Source organism: Cupressus sempervirens, chromosome 2, assembly GCF_028749045.1.
Source record: "Cupressus sempervirens isolate cs-2001-9-10 chromosome 2, ASM2874904v1, whole genome shotgun sequence".
In the NCBI taxonomy this organism is placed as follows: Eukaryota; Viridiplantae; Streptophyta; class Pinopsida; order Cupressales; family Cupressaceae; genus Cupressus; species Cupressus sempervirens.
The window spans coordinates 770,637,024-770,656,424 of NC_143119.1; the positions used below are offsets into that span (position 1 = coordinate 770,637,024).

Sequence of the window (19,401 nt, forward strand, 5' to 3'; positions counted from 1 at the left end):
CAGATGACAGAAAAGTTAAAAACATATTTCTAATAAAGCACTCTTGATTGAGGATGAGAGATATCAAACAGCTATCTGGCATCATTTGCATGGTGTGGCTAATGGGAGCAACACCAAAGTTGCTTCTTGATCCACCAACCCAGCTGATGACATTGACACTCTCAGTGAAGAGCATTTAAAAAATTTCTATTGATTTTTTATGTGCGGATATGGTAATATAAACCATTTTAATTTATTTTTAACATTTGGCAACAAAAAAGGAATTGTGAATTATCAGCTATTTTCTCATTCAATTCCGCACATTTTTTGTGCACATAATGTATCTAGATTTAGTATACCCAAGCTCAGATACACTGAGCCAGTGGAAAGAAAATCAGTGAACTGTTAACACAGATTATAAGCAAAAGGGAAAGCTTCTAATGTAAAAATAACAACATTAACATCCCTTATTTATTACCAGCTTATCTATCTGACAAGTCAGCCAAAATAACATAATTAAGTTGCAGGGATACATAAAAGAAAATTTTCACATTATAATGCATAACCATATCCAATTTTTCATTTAAGTCATTATGCGATAGAGTCAGTCTATGTTAGTTTAAAAACATAACCGCTACCTTTTCCCATTACCAGCTGTCTTTCTTTTTCTTAAGTTCCAATTTTGTATAAATAACACACATGAATTATTTATTAGCTTCTTATACCAGTGCCCCAGTATCATCATCATCTCATGTTTCTCTTATTTTAGTTACATTAGTTTCAATCATAAGAACTCAACAGTTTTATTAAAAAATATGAAAAGAGAAAAACGCAATGGTTAGGTGCCAACATTCTAAAATATTACATGAAACACCAGCATTTTGTGTAGAAATAATTGATCAGAAATTTTAAAAGAAATGTCATTTGGGTTTGAATAGGACAAAAGTTCTACCATAGAATTCCATCTGCAAGTTGAGGCAAAGTGACTTTCTCTGAAGATTGCTGAGAATTAAAAGCAATGTACAAATCCCAAGTAGATCTCACTTCACTTTGTCTGTCTTCAGGTTTGATACTGACAGCAATAAAAGAACTGCAACAAATCAAACACATCCACCATATAGTTAGTTTCACGAATTCTTTTAGAATTTTAATTAGGGGCATATAGTATGTAGTCATCAACTTTAGTTTCTAAAGTCAAACAAACATCAAAGAAATATTGGTGCATGATTCAGTTTTAGACATTTAGCAGTCATTACTGCAATTTTTTCCCTCTCTGAGCAAATTCGTATCACATTAACTAAAATAATATGGTCTGATTAACATATTAATTTTTGTCTAGTATAGGGACTATCAAGAATTTCAACAAGAAGCTGACTCACAATATGTAATAAGAAATCAGATAACATATATGGTGGCTGTTTTAAGAAAAGGTATGTGCTTCAAATATATTGTCATGAAAGTCTTAATTTTAGGTAGCCCTGTTTGCAGTGTACTATATTGAATAAACTGCATATGAGAATTAGTCTCAATAGTGTCACAGCAGTTATTGTTTTTACTCGTCATACAAATATATATAACTAAAGAAATTATTAAACATCTATTTAGTCTTTTGTAAATTACCAACTTGTTGGTAAACAGATTTGTCTTTTAATAAAACAAATAATCAAAAGCTTCTATGCCCAAATTCACAACACAAATACAATTGTTGTCGATAAATTCTATATTGTAGCTGACGGATAGAATAGTATCCGAAAGGGCACGTGACAGTTGAGTCACCCCTTCAAGAAAGTATATGTACACCATCCGGAAGGGACTTTGGAGAATCAAAATTGTAATCATCATCATTGGAATAATTGTAATGTGCATATTGCGTATATGCATAAAGTATCTGTTCTGTGTTATATCTTGTTATACTACATGCGTTAAGTATCTTTTACTCTGTACGGTAAACATTTGGTGCCATTGCCAGATGAACTTGGAATGAAGGAAATGTTATGAAGATTAATGCCGAATTTGCTTAACAAGGATAGAAATAAGATAAAAGACAAGGATGAAATACGTACAACACAAGAAGTTTTAATTTTAGCACAGCAGGTGGAGCGCAGACAAAAGCTTCAGCAGTTGCCAACAGACACTAAGGGGGTAAAGGAGCACAGACGGAGGGAGTGCATTCACCTAGTAAGCCAAGGAGTGTTGAGGAATTGCTAGAAGAGACTCGACAACGACTGAATTTGGTGGAAGAAACAAAGGAGGAGTTCCTTAACCTGTATACATTGAGGGTAGAGCATCCGAATGGGAGGGAAGCAACTCACATGGCTTGAAGTGCCGAGGGAGCACGAGCATGGAGTGAACTCTTCGTTCCTGATACACCTAACAAACGAATATAGGCAGAGAATCGAACTTCTCTTGAGGAAGATTTCCTTTCACTAGGTGACGCGGTTGTTGGAAGCAAGGCGGTTGTCTGAAGCAGCACGGCTGTGGAGAACAACGCAGGTACTCTAAACAACGTGGTTACTTTAAACGGCACCGGTGTTCAGAACAGTACAAGTACACAAGTACCACAAAAGAAAGTATTGATGGCAAGACCTAAGGAGAAATTGCCAAAGTTCAATGGTGACGTAATGGCATATCCGATCAGGCATTGCAAGACGTCCGAAATGATATGGACAGAAAACAATGTAATAGATGAAGATGATTGGGTGCAGCAGTTCCCAGCAACCCTACGGGGTGTGGCAATTGATTGGTTTGCGAATGCCGACCCTCAGAAACTGACTACATGGGTGGATGTCAGAAAAGAGTTCATAGCAGAGTTTCGATTGCTACGGGATGACAATGAAATTGTAGAAGAGATATATAGCACAAAGTAAGGAAAGAACAAAACAATCTGTGCTTATGCGAGACAACTAAAAGAGCTGGTTGGGAAGATGGAGAGTCAACTAGCTAATGGATTGAAGAAATGATGGTTTGTTGAGAGGCTACGACCGGCTCTAAAAAAGATGAAAATTGTACCACCAGCATCGTATGCCAATGCGTATAAACATGCGATGGATCTGGAAAGTGAACAGAAGACAAGTAAGAAGAAGAAGCATAAATCGTCGGATTCAGACGATTCATTATCCAAAAGTAGTAGTAGTGACAAAGAATCAAACAAGAAAATTCGAGCATTACAAAAAGATATGCTAAAAATGATGAAAGAATTTAAGAATTTGAAAAAGATTCCAGACTCAATGAAGGGAGAACTATGGTGCACGAATTGTAAAGAGGATGGCCACACAAAGGGCTCATGCCCGAAGAAACAGTTTTGTGATATCTGTCAGGTTGCGAGACATTTCCTAAAGGAGTGCCCGTTTAACATGAAATCAAAAGGACACCAGCAAGTGTTACTAACGCAGTTAGTGTCCATCGGAAATAACACAAACAACAATGCAACTTTGGGAGGATATCACAACAATGATCGACGTGGAAGGGGTGGCAATAATAAAAATAATAACAATGGAGGCCGGAGCCGAATATGGTACGACACGAGTGGACGGCCAATGATACAGTGTCGTGTGTGCAATCTTTAGGGACATTTTGTCAGAGATTGTACCACAAAGTAGACGCTACAGCTACTATGCAAATGGTGTGGTCCAGGGGACCATGAAGATTCAAAATGCCCAAAGCAAGGGGTAAATCTGTTAAGCATTGTAACATGTGATGAGAAGGTACTAGCGGTTACACGTGAGCAGGCGAAGAAAGCGAAATACCTTGATGCAGAAGAAGAAAAGGAGAGGTTACAAAAAGCACAAACAGAGTTGGAAAGGCAAATGAAAATAGGAAAATCACAAGTAAAAGACACTATCAATACTTCAAAAAGGAACTTAGCGAAACAAAACATGATAAGGTAGATAATGCTAATAGAAGTCCCTATCAAATTAAATGACCTTCTCACAATGCCATAGCTGTGGACGGTCATTCTATATATGATGCCACTTCCAAAAGTAATGGAGGAAATAGGAAGGGATAGTAGTGGAACAACGGCAGCAGCCCCGATACTACAAGCACTTACGACAATAAGGCATCCGGCAGTAGTTGAGATGGGCATTCTAGGCACTGTACTGACAGACAATTATGGATGGAGGATTAGGCATGAATATGTTACCAAAAGATATATGGAAAAAGTTAGGACAACCCACGCTGTGGCCACCTACATTCCAGTTATTCACGGTTGATCAGCATGGAATCAAATTGTTGGGAACCCTGATGGTGCAGCCGGTAACCATTGGAATGCAACCATTTTTACTAGATTTTGTGGTCATTCCACTAAAAAGAAGAGGGTATGACGCTATCCTTACACAAAGTTGGCTGGTACAAACAAAAGTGAAACATGACTAGAAACAAAATACCCTATCCATGGAACGCAGAGGCTGAAGATTCATAATCAACCTACACACACAGATGATAGGTGAGGAAGTAGCATAGTCAGATTCCAAAGGCGAAGGTGGAGGGGATGACAAAAGGAAGAAGCGAATGGAACTTGATGAAGAGGGAGTGTTGAGATTAGGAGGGTCGAATGATGATGACCTAGACTCGATGAATGACCTACTCCACTGGCAGATGGAGGATTACGAGCTCTTTCTGAGCTGTAATATGTTAAGGGTTGACAAAGGTGAGAAAGGAGAGGAAAATGAATGTTCGAAAGAATACAAGGAAGCAGAAGAAGGAGAGACGGTTACGACAGAAGTTGAAGAGAAGAATATATCGTACAAACGCAACAAAAGGAAAGATTTAACTATACAGTACACGGTGAATGGACTGCACAGAAAGAAAATGTTACACCGCACCACATATATAGTAGAAAGGTGCTGACAACAAGGAAAACACATCGTACGGTCTGCACAAAAAAAAAGAGGAAGGGCTTAATAAAAATTGTAGTTGTACGGAGTGAAGGTTCTAGAATCAAGAATACAGTTATTGATGGCAAGGAGTGGCAGCCAACGGAATTCATGGTATGGGCCATGAAGGTTACACAAAATAGGCATAAGGCATGGCACGACAAGTACTTGAAGTTGAACAGATTTCAATCGTGACAAAAATTGTTGAAATATAATGGGCGCACTGAGATCAGACTAGGCAAATTTCAAATAAAGTGGGTCGGGCCATATAAAATCCGTGAGGTGGGTGATAAGAGAGCAGTAAAACTATGAATGCTTGACAAGAAGGAAGTAGCCAATGCAGTGAATGGGTTGAAGCTGAAAGTCTATCATGAAAGAAATAACGCACCTTCGTAGACGAGCAATGGAGAGACAGTATAAATAATAGATAAAACATGTATATATGTAAATATAAAGAATTAAAATAAATATGTGGAAATAAGAGAAGTATGAAATAATTAAATACAGACTATAAAGTCACCGTATAGCCATCAAGAAGATTAAAGTCACCGTATGACCATCAAGAAGGAGATTAAGGCACCATACAGCCACCAAGGAGAAAGATGACAATAGAGAACAGACCACATCGTATGACCGTACGGGCATGAGAAGAATAGTGCAAGGTCCTTGAACACCATACGATCAAAGGAACAAAGCATTGTATGGCTGGGAAAGTTGCAAGAAGAGACCTGGAGGTGCACCGTATGGCCAAATTGATTGGAGATTGGGTGACCATACGGCAAAGAAGAAGGGACAATATGGAGAACTTGTATAGACATTGGCAATAGAAGAAACAAGTTGTACAGTCCATACAGAATCAACAACTAGAGTGAGGAGACCTTACGGTAGCAAGGAGACCGTACGGCCGTATGGCATCGAAGAAGCATGGATTTATAACATCAGCAATTTAAGAACTCAAAACCATTATATGGCAAGAGCCTGGAGAACTTAGAACAGAACAAGGAACGGAGACAAGGAGTCATTCCGTACAATAGGAGCCTGAGAAGAAAAGGTCGTACGACTCTCCAACAAATAGGAAACATCAAGAAGAGTGCAAAGTGGATACCGTAGGGAGACAATGTGACACAGAAGAAGAGTGATCAGAGGTTCTAAAAAAAAAGTGACAATGACAAATAAAAAATGTTCATAATGTATAACGCATGGTGCCGAAAGGAAAGACATAAACAGGTAATGAAGAAAACATAAGCAGTTGGCAGAAAGAGTGTGCGATTGGAAGAAAATCACAAAAATGTGTGTTCCATGGACTTTTATGTAGGTTTGAGAGTGCTAATTTGGTCTTGGTGCTGCCCCTCAACCTCGCTAGGGGCGATGCCCCCTAGATCCCCAGTCAATTCAGTTATCAATCGTGAGAAGTGTCACTAGTTGATGAGACTTGGAGCTACTACAGGCATGGAGTGATTGTATGCGAGATGGAGAGGGCACTGGAGCAAGCCTTTCAAGAGGGGTGCTACACTTTCAGGCATGTGGTGTAGGTGTTGGACGTGAGGTTGTCTTGGTGGATGCATAGAGAGCTCGGAGGAGCTGATCGTCTAGTTGGAGGCAGTAGAGTGACACTTGGCTCAATGTACCCAGGCGTTCGAAGTAGAGAAGGTGGCACAAGTGGCTATCAAGGTCAGATTGGCTAAGGTGACAGTATTGTGTTTACAGACGCTACATATGCAATGTGTTTTGGAGACCAGTTTGGTGTAGGCATGGGAGAAATGTTAACGTGATGTTACGGAAAAAGATCTATCCTATTATAGTTAGTCATAGTTAGTGTATTCTATTTTGTTAATCTGTCTCGAATATTTTGTAATTGTCATCCGAAAATGACTTTACTTTTTGGAGGGGATGATGTTGTCCAATAGTTGAGGAATCTTAACTTCTTTAATTTCTCTCTGAATTTGGGTAAGGTTCAGCTCCCTTATAAAATATTCAATGAAAACACTCTCCTAAATAAATCAAGAATTGAATAAAACGGAGATAACGCATATTTTCTCTATCAATCACTATTCAAAATAAATAAGAAATAGATAGATTATCTAGTGTATGCTCAATATAGGCATCCAACATCAGAAAGAGATCCAACAATTCAATGTCGATTCAATCTTAAACCGACAGAAAACAATCCAAAGCATACAATCTTCGAATATACATACATACATACATATGTATGTATGTATGTATGTATGTATATATATATATGAGATCCTTTTCATCCAAAAAAATCATGTTTCTATATAATGTTGGAAAACTAAAACATTTGCATAGCCACTAAAACTAGATTAAAATTCACAGTATGATATCCATCAAAAACTGCCAACCCATTACACTACTGAGTTTCTAGCTTAAATAAAGGAATGTCCTAGAATCTCCATCAAAACCCAACTCTCAGATAGTTTAAAAGTAGTTAAAATAACCAAGTTTGATAGGTTCGCAAACCCCAAAAGTAACTAATTTAAAACTTAAACTTGAAAAGAAACATAAAGCAAAGATTCCCTAAAGAGAATCATTAACATGCTTCTTCAAGGGCTCTTCTTCTTCTTCATCTTCATCCTGGGTAGAAGGTCCCTGCACAAGTTTCCAGACTTTGTATGCACTGATGAACTTTGATATGGCGTTTTTGTTTGGGCTCTTTATGCTTTGCAGGCGGTTTTTCCACGTATCCCTATCTTGTTTCATTTTGGTGACACTATCTAGATATACCGGAAGTTGTTGGTTGCACAAGTTGATCATGGTTCCTACCTTAGCGATTCTGGTAAGATCTATAGTGGTCAGATCAGCTCCATCGTTGATCGCATTTAGGGGTTCTTCATATTGCTTAACCAATGCTTCTACATCTAAACCTCCTTTGAAATGTGCCAAAGTAGTCGAACTAATGGTTTGCAAATCCTTATTCACGCTGTCCTGAATTTTCTTGAACTCCTTTTCAAAAGACTATATACAAGAAATGGCTGAACCATAGTTAGAGACCTGCCAAGCTATGTTCTTTTGTAATATAAGGATCAGCCCTACATCAACCAGTTGTAACAGATTTTCCTCCAGGAATTTATCTTGACCATACTCCTCTACATCTGCTAGCTGAGTGACCATAGCTGATAATCTTTCAGATTTTTCTTTCCACACTATCACTTGTATACGAGCCTCACGTATCACTACTTCAGCAAGAGTAAATATCTTGTGCAGGTCCTGTATAAACTTAGTAAGTAGACTTATCACACGGTCTATCCAATTATGGATGACAAAGATTATGGCCTTCCCCTTTCTTAGATCATTCATCAATTGTTGATTCTCTCGTGCACTGGGATCAAATGTGGGCCAAGATGAACCATCAATTGCTCAACTTTGCCCTTTTAATAATCTTATGTATTTTGCCATTGTATAGATTTTTGCCTTCAATCTCTTCTTTTCAACACCATCCTTTTGTGATTGCAGGATAATTTGTTTCATGGATAATTCCACCCAGTGTTCTTTCGTCTCTCGGTTGATCACCCCCATATTGGTGCGAGTAATCTCAAAACTACTCAAGTCCAACGCACCAGTATCATCTTTGTGATTATAAGTGGCCACTTCAACAATGTTGTTGCTTCCTTCTTGATTGAACATTGTTCTAGCTAAACTCTTAGTTCTTTTGGATTTTGAAGTTTTGGTAGTGTACTTACTCACAATGCCATCAACAGGGAAGCAAACAAGGACTAGGCTCCTCTTTTTGTTAACTGAGGCCACCAACCAATTTGGTGTGGAATTAGGAACCTTTTGAGATTCATTGCCTTTAACTGAGGTATTCAAATTCTCTATCCTCTGAGGAGAGGTTCCCATAGTCATTTGAACTCGCTCAAGATTATCAATCAGTACACCACCCGTATCCTTGTCAAGTTCACTATCAACCTGAATAGCTTCACTAGGCCCAACAAGTGTTGCCATCTTGTTTCTGCTCTTAGAACAAGCTTTTTGCACCAGAGGAGGGTTATTGCTTTGCGCCCTATTAATCCTTGCGGATCTCCCATTACTTGCAGATTTGAAATGAGCATTAGAACAAGAATCAGTTGATTTTTACAGCACATTGGGTCTTTTTCATTATTAACCAAGAATTTTTTTCTCTGAAGCATTGTCCTTGTTCTTTCAAGAATATTGTCTTCTTCAGAATCTCAATTTATAATGGCTTTGTTAGAAATCAAAGACTCGGTTATTTGGGTGCCTGTTAAATCTGCTTTATCTTCTTTAATATCTGAGACATTTATATCCAAATCTAAATGGAAGAGCTTAATTTAGGAAATGGTGAACCTGCTATACTCTCTCTTCCAAACTTCCAGTTCATCTACACAATCTTCCCAAAAGTCTTCAATATTAGGAACATGCAAAAACTTCACACGAGATTCAAACAAGCTATGAGCTATCCCTTTGCTATCAAAATTCTGTCTAGCATGATGGGAGCCAAGGTGTAAATTAATTAAATCTAAACTTATGCATGTAGCATCCTCTATACTTCTACAAGTTAGTTTACCTAGCTTGAGTGGAAAAATGACATCAAGAGCTTCATCAGTGGAAAACTTATTTATGACTGATATCAGTTGTCAAGACACCTCTGCCAAGATGAAACACTCACAGGCAAATCTAGGGAGTCTTAAAGGTTCCTCGTCAAAACCACCTATCCTCATGTAAGTGAACTTGGGATATTGGATGTAAATGCTACCAAAAGTTTGAAAAACTTCGAAGATTTAGGAGAGAATCTACGGTGAGGACCTTTCATTTCAAAACACAATTTCCCTGAGAAAATATCATGAACCTTCCTGAAGTTTTACAAAATTTTGTCTCTATGTAACACAGGGTAGTAGTTATATATAGTGATATTTTCTACCCAGGGTTCATGAGGTAGATATTGCAAATCTTGAGTACTGGCCAGCACATATGTTAAATATGAAGACATAAAAATCTTTCTTCGTGCTTGAAGCTCCTTGGAGCTGGTTTCTCAGAGAACTAGCAATCAATTGGGCCCAGTCTAAGAATTGGGATCCTTTCAAATTAATCTGAATGTAGAAGTACATACATTCTTCAAAAGAGGGCACATCCGAAGAACCACAAATTCAGTGCAACAAGACCATCACGTCATGAACCTATGAGATCATTTGACCCTTTTGGAGGACTTTGGGTAACCTAGAGCCGCCTTTTAAAAAAGTTTCAGTCCAGCTCTTTGCAATGATATTTTTATAAACATTGGATTTTTTTGAAAACCTGGCCAGTGATAAGGCAAGAGTCAAATCTGCAAACTATTGTTTTTCGAGATGAAACAACTTGGACATGGTCCCCCTAGTGATACCCAGCAATATACTTTTACCCTTCCTCAAAATATTTCCACTAGGCATGTCATACATATGAATACATTCTTGAATGAATTCTAGACACGGATGTGCTGACAAGAAGGTAGAGGCCAAAAGGAAATTAGTATCGAAGACTTTGGTAGAAAAGGGTTCTGCAAGTTTCTCATACAACCTTTTTGTTATTTCTCCTAGGTCAACACCTAAAAGGTCTGTCTGATACAATGGGCGACTTACTAGATAGACTGTGGGAATTCCCAAAAATGTTCAAAGTAGACTTCATGATTTAGAATTCCCTCCCGTTTCTTGAAAATTAAAGAAGCAAACACAATCTTTCCTGCTAACAGGTGAAGGAAAAAGAGTTAAAGAACACGAGTTATCTAAAGAGTAGAAACTATGATAACTACGAAAGACAATTCTCCTTCCTCAAATTCCTGTTGGTGCATTAATCATGGGAAGGATATAATGAATTACACATGCCATAGGAAAAGGAGGATGAGACAAGATGGAGTTTGTCATTAAATAAAAAGCGAGCAACTTAAATGATATGTTGCCTCCGCATGTCCCAAATTTCCCGTTCACCTCTTAAAAATAAACCTCGGCATGATATTTGATGATTGCCTTACTTCAATTTATTACCCTTCTGTAAATGATAAAGTCACACATAGGTGTGTCAGACCGAACGAGGCATCTAGTTGTAGTGCATCTTCTAAGAATTGAACTGCGTGACACGTAAGGCTAGGGCTCACTAATAATATTGCATGAAGACCGAAAACGAGTTGAAGTGATGAACCTATTGAACCTTTTCAACTTAGTTCCAATGGTACAAAGGGTACAAGAGGTTCAAGAGTTATTAAAGAAAATCAAATCTCTGAACATGACCTCAATCAATATGTTTACAAAGGAAATCCGAGGATCAAACTTGGTCAACAATAAGCTTGAAGGAAAAAGGGACTGAAAGGATGAGGTTTGTGAATGAACAATTTAAAAGAGTTTATTGGACTTCAAATTGCATATGACACTTGGCAGAACCAATGGTTCAAAATAAACATTTGAAAGCGGGAATGAACCAAAAATAAAGAATAAAAATGGCAACTTTGAAAAATCCCGAACTAACACAATTCCACTTTTTGAGTATGTTACATTGACAGTGAATGACAACTATTCTAAGAGATCAAAGGTTCACAATGTCCTATAAATATGTTTACTGATAAAGAATTGCAAGGTTTATAACCTCTCTAATAATAGAATTTAATACTAAATCACAATCGACATTCCGAGTTGTAATAAGATTAAAAAGATCTATAATTATTATTAAAATAAATAAATTAGTCAATACACAGATTAAATGAATAAATAGAATTAAAAAAATCAAAAAGGTAATATATAGGAACTAACAAATTAAATACAAAACAAATCTATAAACAAAACTAAGCGCTAAGCGCACTTAATTATTAGATAAACACACCCTATGGGTCGGTCACCCTATACAAGTACATTGACCAAAGAGTACGACCCATGTGGTGCGGGCGGGGTATATGTACCACATTATGTGTATGAAGGGACAACACAAAAAATAGAGTTGTCAACAGGACAGGAAAAACAAAGCACATTATTGGCAGCGGGACATTTAGGTAAGGGATTAAATCCGTTCCCTACACGAGTTAAGTGCAACATGAAGACAGTGTCGTCTAGTAAGGACAAAGGTTTATGCAACATAATCCTAGACTGGTGACCAAACGAGGTAGAATCTTCTCGCATAATACAGAGTATTGGGCCCACTAGTGGAAAGGTAATATATAAGGCTACTCTACTTATTAACATATATGGGTCTTCTTAGTATTATAATATCACATCAAGTAAAGGTTTGTATATATATATATATATATATATATATATAAAATACAATTATCAATTAAGGCAATAAATAATTATTTTCAATTTTGATAGAAATGTCTAATAGAATGAAAGGTTAAATAGAAAAATATAACGATCCAAGGACATCTTGGTAGAGTGCATTCCTTGCAAATACCATGATAGAATCCAAGGAAACTCGGTGGAGGGCATTCGTTTTGAATGTCATGCTACAATGCAAGTTGTAATGGGCACCCCTGGATGTCCCAAAAAACTAAACCAAATTGCTGAAAGAAATTATGTCAAACAGTTTGCATTCAACTTCTTATTTCTCCGTTTAATGTTTTAAACCCCTTATAACTCCGAAAATCAAACGTTTATTATTTGTTGTGTTTCGTGCATGGAATTGGTATCATACAACATAAACAAGAAAGAAACTACAATGATATGCAAAGTGGAAATGAACTGCTGCTAATAAAATGTTATTTTCAGAATTCATAAACCAAATACATGGCAGATTTATCAACTCACTAATTACTTCAGCAGTATTGACATAATACTCCAGCCCATGCTTACGAACTTGCTGCTACAATACTTTGTCCTCCAATCAGTCCACTACCTTCATAATACCATTCCCTCCAAGCGGCATAAGCGTCGGACAAGTAGTGAAGAAGATATGAGCAAAATATCAAATCTGCCTGTAGCCGGAAATGCAACTAAACTGCCTGGTAATGAAGCCAATAACAAAGAATTCCAAAGGCCAAACCCCAAGGGAATGACGTCTAGAATGTTACAAGAGAGGATAGACGTCCTCAAATGCCAAGAACGGAGCTGCAACTCACACACCAATTTCTTCTCATATTCAACCTACCCAATGAAGCCACAAATGCTTCCTTTTATTCTATTTCCAAGGGTCCGCTCAACTCATATGGGCAATGTGGGATAAAAGATGTGTAATATATAAAACATATATTAAAATACCCCTTATGTCTCCCTTGGGTACACATCACCATAAAATAAATATTAAAGTAACACTTTAATATTTTACAATTAAATTAGACGTTACTTTAATAAAACTTCAGGCATTAAAATGTATTAGCAATCGGACTCCGAATAATGCGAGTGATAGCTCATCGGAAAGCTCTCACCAAGGAGTATCGAATCCAATCACCAAAATTGACCTGCACTGTGTCCTGCCGACTTACTAAAAATAGTAAGTATGCCTGAAACTGAGTAAATCAACTTCGTTTTGGCCCATGCTTACGAACTTGTTGCTACAATACTTTGTCCTCCAATCAGTCCACTACCTTCATAATACCATTCCCTCCAAGCGGCATAAGCGTCGGACAAGCAGTGAAGAAGATATGAGCAAAATATCAAATTTGCCTGTAGCCGGAAATGCAACTAAACTGCCTGATAATGAAGCCAATAACAAAGAATTCCAAAGGCCAAACCCCAAGGGAATGACGTCTAGAATGTTACAAGAGAGGATAGACTTCCTCAAATTCCAAGAATGGAGCTGCAACTCACACACCAATTTCTTCTCATATCCAACCTACCCAATGAAGCCACAAATGCTTCCTTTTATTCTATTTCCAAGGGTCCGCTCAACTCATATGGGCAATGTGGGATAAAAAATGTGTAATATATAAAACATATATTAAAATACCCCTTATCTCTCCCTTGGGTACACATCACCATAAAATAAATATTAAAGTAATACTTTAATATTTTACAATTAAATTAGACGTTACTTTAATAAAACTTCAGGCATTAAAATGTATTAGCAATCGGACTCCGAATAATGCGAGTGATAGCTCATCGAAAAGCTCTCACCGAGGAGTATCGAATCCAATCACCAAAATTGACCTGCACTGTGTCCTGCCGACTTACTAAAAAATAGTATGCCTAAAACTGAGTAAATCAACTTCGTTTTGGCCCAAACTGGAAATGACTAGGCCAAAACACTCCAGGATCCCATTAAACCCTTCGTTAGCTCTCGGGACCATGTAGAACAAGGCTAATGCACACACACTTGGTCAACTGCTAAAATGGGGACATTACACAAGTGAACTTAGTGGAGCGCATTCCATATAAATGTCATAATATGATCCAAGCATTCTTCGTGGAAGACATTCAATGTGAATGTTATACTATGATCCAAGCATTCTTGGTGGAGTTGAGTTGTGTAGGATGTGATTTGGATTATTTCCTTTGTACTACGAATTCTAGTTGGAGTTCAATATTATTCGCCATTTCGGAAGTGGAAGATCTTCCCTACTTGGCTATTCTGGTTTCGGTGGGATTCAACCCTCACCTTATTTCATCTTTGTATTACTTTGCTTCAAATCTAGCAAATTTGGAGTGTCATCTTTGTCTGCAAATATAATTCTTGAATATCTTTGTTTGACATCTTTTCTTGTCTAGTATATATCTTGTGCAATTGGTGCTCTAATATCATCTTATCTAGCACACAATATTGGAATTTACTCATTTATAAATAGCACCAGCTGTACAACTTACAAATCGAATAACTTTCTGAAGAGGTGATTCAAACCAAGTACGAACAAAGATGACAATCTACCAACACCAATCATACAATCTTCCCAATGTACGATACCGACATCATCTTCTTACCACCATTATGACAACATTCCATATTGTCTTATGAACACCTTCATACATCCATCTAAGACCTTTAGCAAATCTGTATGGACTCCGCAAACATCATATGATCTCCTAGACCGTACGACTTCGATTCACTCCAATCTGTGCGGGCCAGACCTCCATACACCCAAACTAGTGGTACGTGAGATTTATGTTCTAGTACATTGGGAGCATTGTTGGCACTATAGTACACAAGAACATTTCAACATTACAATCCATCCTCTTGCTTGATAATCCATAATCCTACTTCACAGTCTATCCTGTTGTTTACCATTCATCCTCCTATTTACAGTCCATCCTCCTACTCACACTCCATCCTCCTACTTATAGTCCATCCTCCGGCTTCACAATCTATCCTCCTACTTACACTTCATCCGTCCACTTACACTCTGTGCCCCCTTCTTCGTACTACTACTCGAATTCTATCTCGGTACTTGGTCTGTCTTGCTGCTTGCCATCCATTCTACTACTTGCAGTCCTATTGCTTGCAATTCCTCATCTTTTTTGGTTTGTCTTGTTGCTTGCAATCCATCCTGTTGCTTGCAGTCCGGCTGCTTGGTCCATCCTGCTGGTTCACAACTCATCCTCCTCTAGAGCCTAAGATTAGTTTGTATGTCAATTTAGGAATATTACAATGGTATTAGAGCCAATGATTCTACCAGCCTGTAGATAGTGAATGAAACTTTATAGCCAAAAACAAAGGAGACCCCACTCAGTTGATAGAATGACTAATCAAGAACCCACTCTTGTCATGGCACTATTAAGGGATCTTTCGAGAAATCAAGCACAAATCAATAATACTCAACAACTTATGAAAGAAAATCTCTGGAAACTGGTGGAAAATAAGATACCTAGTGAACAAAATGATCACAGTGCCAATTCGGTCTTGAGAAAGGCAAATCCTCATATGACACGCTCTCAACCTTCCATGCCAACCTTCCTCCATGGACAGAGGCACCACATGGAGGAAAGCAACACACCTTTGAGGAAGTTCAAGCATAGTTGAAAAAAGATTCGAAGAATGCAAACTTGGAAGAGAAAAATATCTTACAAAGAGTACATGGAATTGAGAATGAATTATTTCGGAGGTGGAAACCAAAGGTATTTTAACGATGATCTCAGAAGGAAAATGAATAATGTGAATTTGTCGCCACCTGATGGATCTAGATCCATATCTATCCAAGCATGGGTAATGAAGGTTGATACTTCTAGGTCAATCCAGTGCCAAAAGACAAAGAAATTAAATTTGCAGCACTCCAGTTGGAGGGAGTGATGTATGAATTGTGGTATTATGACACCATTATGCTAGGACATGACCAAGTAAATACTTATGCAGAATTCATTGATAGATTGATAGATCAGTTTGATGGTAAAGTTCTATAACTTAATTTTAAAGAGTCGACATAGTTAAGGCAAACAGGATCGGTCGAATAGTATATCAAGAAATTTAAGAAACTCTCTATTCTAGTTATGAACATTTCTTAAAGAAGATGCATATTACTCTATATGGACGAACTGATAGAACCGCTAAGGGGTTGGGTAAAGATTTTCAATCCTGCTACCCTTTCAAAGGCTATCAAAAAGGCATGAAGCATGGCATCATCATCAACATCATCCTCTCGAGGTTACTCCCACTCCAAACCATTACAAGGGAGAAAGATAACAAACCTCTACCGAAAAAGCCTTCGTTGGACGAAGCTGCTAGACAGGAGCTCTAAAGAAAGAAATTGTTTCAATTGTAAGGAGTCATGGGAACTTGAGCACAGATGCCTCGATAAAGGGAAAATACACTACATTGAGGTCGTGTTTGATGAAAAGGATGATCAAGAGAATCTACCCACGGAGTGAAGTCACCCATAAGAGCACTCTAAAATAGTTAGGTTCAACAGTACGAAGAAGATCGCCGCTTTGGTATAACGTAGACGAGCAATCGCCCTAGTTGGGACCCCCACATGTAGAGTATTCCGAGTACAGGGAACCCTTCAGGTACAGAGGGTCATTGTGATGCTTAATAGTGGAGCAACTCAAAAACATTTGGATGAAATCCTAAGAATAATGGAGGCTCAATCTTTTTTCACGAAGCAATCCAAGTGTGAATTCGGGATGACAAAAATATTGTACCTAGGGCACATTGTCAGTAAATATGGAGTGCACGTCCACTAGGAGAAGATTCAAGCAATCCTTGATTGGCCACCACCAAGATTGCTCTTTGAGTTGTGAGGGTTCTTTGGATTGTTTAGTTATTATTGAAGGTTTGTAAAAGCATTCTCCTAACTCAGTGCAACTTTTGAAAAGTTCCTCTGAAGGATTTAAGCACAGCCTATAGGTAGTAGTTGGTATGCAATTTGGATTATTTTCTTTGCATTGCGAATTCTTGTTGGAGTTCAATATTGTTTTCCATTTCGGAATTGAAAGATCTTCCCTACTTGGCCCTTACAGTTTCAGTGGGGTTATTTCGGAATTGAAAGATCTTCCCTACTTGGCCCTTACAGTTTCAGTGGGAATCAACCCTCACCCTATTCCATCCATTGTACTTCTTTACTTTGAATCTGGAAAATCTGAAACACCATTATAGTCTGGAATATATCTATATCTATCTATGTTATTTCATTATAATCTGGTGTCTCTTGTATACTTTCTTGAATTGTCCATTCATTCGGAGGCTTAGTGTTAGTGCATCTAAAGATCAACTTTGTGCCACATCTCACCCTCACCAAATGCTCCAACCCATTTTCGTATGACAAATCCCCCTCATTGTATGGCCTCCTAAGAGCAACCATACAGCCTTCAATACTACATCGTACAACCTACCCAAGTCATACATTGCTACTCCCAGACTGTATGGACAATTCTGCCTCCCCAACTTGACCACTGTATGGCCTGTTTTCTCCACTACCATACAGCCAATAGGTGACTACCGTATGGCCATTCATTTGCTACCATATGGGTCACACATTTGCTCCTATGCCACTGTACATTTCCTCCATCTAAAACCGTATGGCCCCATATCTACCTTCCTGTACGGCCAATCTGCACACAACCATACGACCACTCTATGCTTCCTGTAACTTGCTACTGGCTTGGGGTACAATGCTACGAACGGAACATTACAATTTTTCTCACAAACAATTTTCAAAATTTAAAAAAAAAAACTTTATGCAAATAAAATCACCAATTGCTCACATAAAATACTCTGAGATTTTTATTGCATTATAATTTCAGCAATGGCAATATTTAGATTGAAAAAACTAAAAAAAAGGCATGTGTAACTACAGATGTGAACCCTGTTGAGTTCGCCACGTAGAATGAATTGGGTTTGCATCTAATCTACCCGAGAAGCTTGAAGGGTTTCATCCAAAGTTCTGAAATTGAAAGCTGCAAGCTTCCACATTTCTCAATAGAAAATCAGAAATCAATCTCAATATCCAAGCATTTCTGCAAATAAGCTCTTCTCCCTCATTAAGCTCAATGTGGTGACTCTTCACATTCCCTCTTTTTGTCCTTCGTCTTCTTCCTCTTTTGTCACCTTCTAATCTCCTTTGTAATATTAAAATGGATTGAAATAATCTATTTTAAGCTCCAATTAGAGCACTTCAAAATATTTTACGTGTTTGGCTTAAATGCTCTAATCTAGAGAAAAGAGGACATTATAATCCTCCATCCACAGAATTGCTTTCCCTCAATTAATCACAACTTTGTTAACCAACATCAGGATCCCATATCCATCTACAAGTCACTCTATAGCTCATACTGGTAAATATGTAATCAGGATACACCATGCTGTAAAACCAAAAATAAGGATGTATATCTTCTATTAATAAGATACCTAGATCCCATGCTAATCCGTGAAACAAAACTGCACCTGTATGAAACTTTATTCTGATCATAACTGTTGAACCTCAAACTATTTAGTAACTCGACATAATCCACAAAGTGCAAAGAATCCATCCCGTTAACTCTTGGATCCCAAATGAACCTACTCTTTCGTTACCTTCTAATCTCCTTTGTAATATTAAAATGGATTGAAATAATCTATCTTAAGCTCCAATTAGAGCACTTCAAAATATTTTACGTGTTTGGCTTAAATGCTCTAATCTATAGAAAAGGGGACACTATAATCCTCCATCCACAGAATTGCTTTCCCTCAATTAATCACGACTTTGTTAACCAACATCAGGATCCCATATCCATCTACAAATCACTCTATAGCTCATAATGGTAAATATGCAATCAGGATACACCATGCTGTAAAACCAAAAATAAGGACAGATCATCTATTAATAAGAAACTTGGATCCCATGCTAATCTGTGAAACAAAACTGCACCTGTATGAAACTTTATTCTGATCATAACTGTTGAGCCTCAAACTATGTGGTAACTCGACATAATCCACAAAGTGCAAAGAATCCATCCCGTTAATTGTTGGATCCCAAATGAACCTATCAAGTCAATCATGGGAGTAGATATCGTGGTCCATCCATCGTTTAGCCTCCCGTAACAACCAATTGCACAAGTATAACACACCGCCCATGCCAAAAATCATTATGCATGAAGATCAACCCATTAAGCCACCGATGGTCACTGCTATAGGATATACTGACATTCATTATTATGTTTTAGGCTTCATTCTTCCCATATATAGGTAAGAAGACCAATCTATATGTAATATCAAT

General features: G+C 37.8%; 1 protein-coding gene across 8 annotated transcripts in view; it reads right to left on the reverse strand.

Annotated features, from left to right (window-relative positions):
* The window catches only part of DBE1 (debranching enzyme 1), a 360,131-nt gene that overhangs the window by 75,255 nt on the left and 265,475 nt on the right, over positions 1–19,401 (reverse strand). For all 8 annotated transcript variants that reach the window (XM_089815520.1, XM_089815524.1, XM_089815521.1 and 5 more), the window contains one exon: positions 932–1,069. In XM_089815520.1, the coding sequence (XP_089671646.1) occupies positions 932–1,069 (138 nt within the window). The remainder of the gene's footprint in view (positions 1–931; positions 1,070–19,401) is intronic.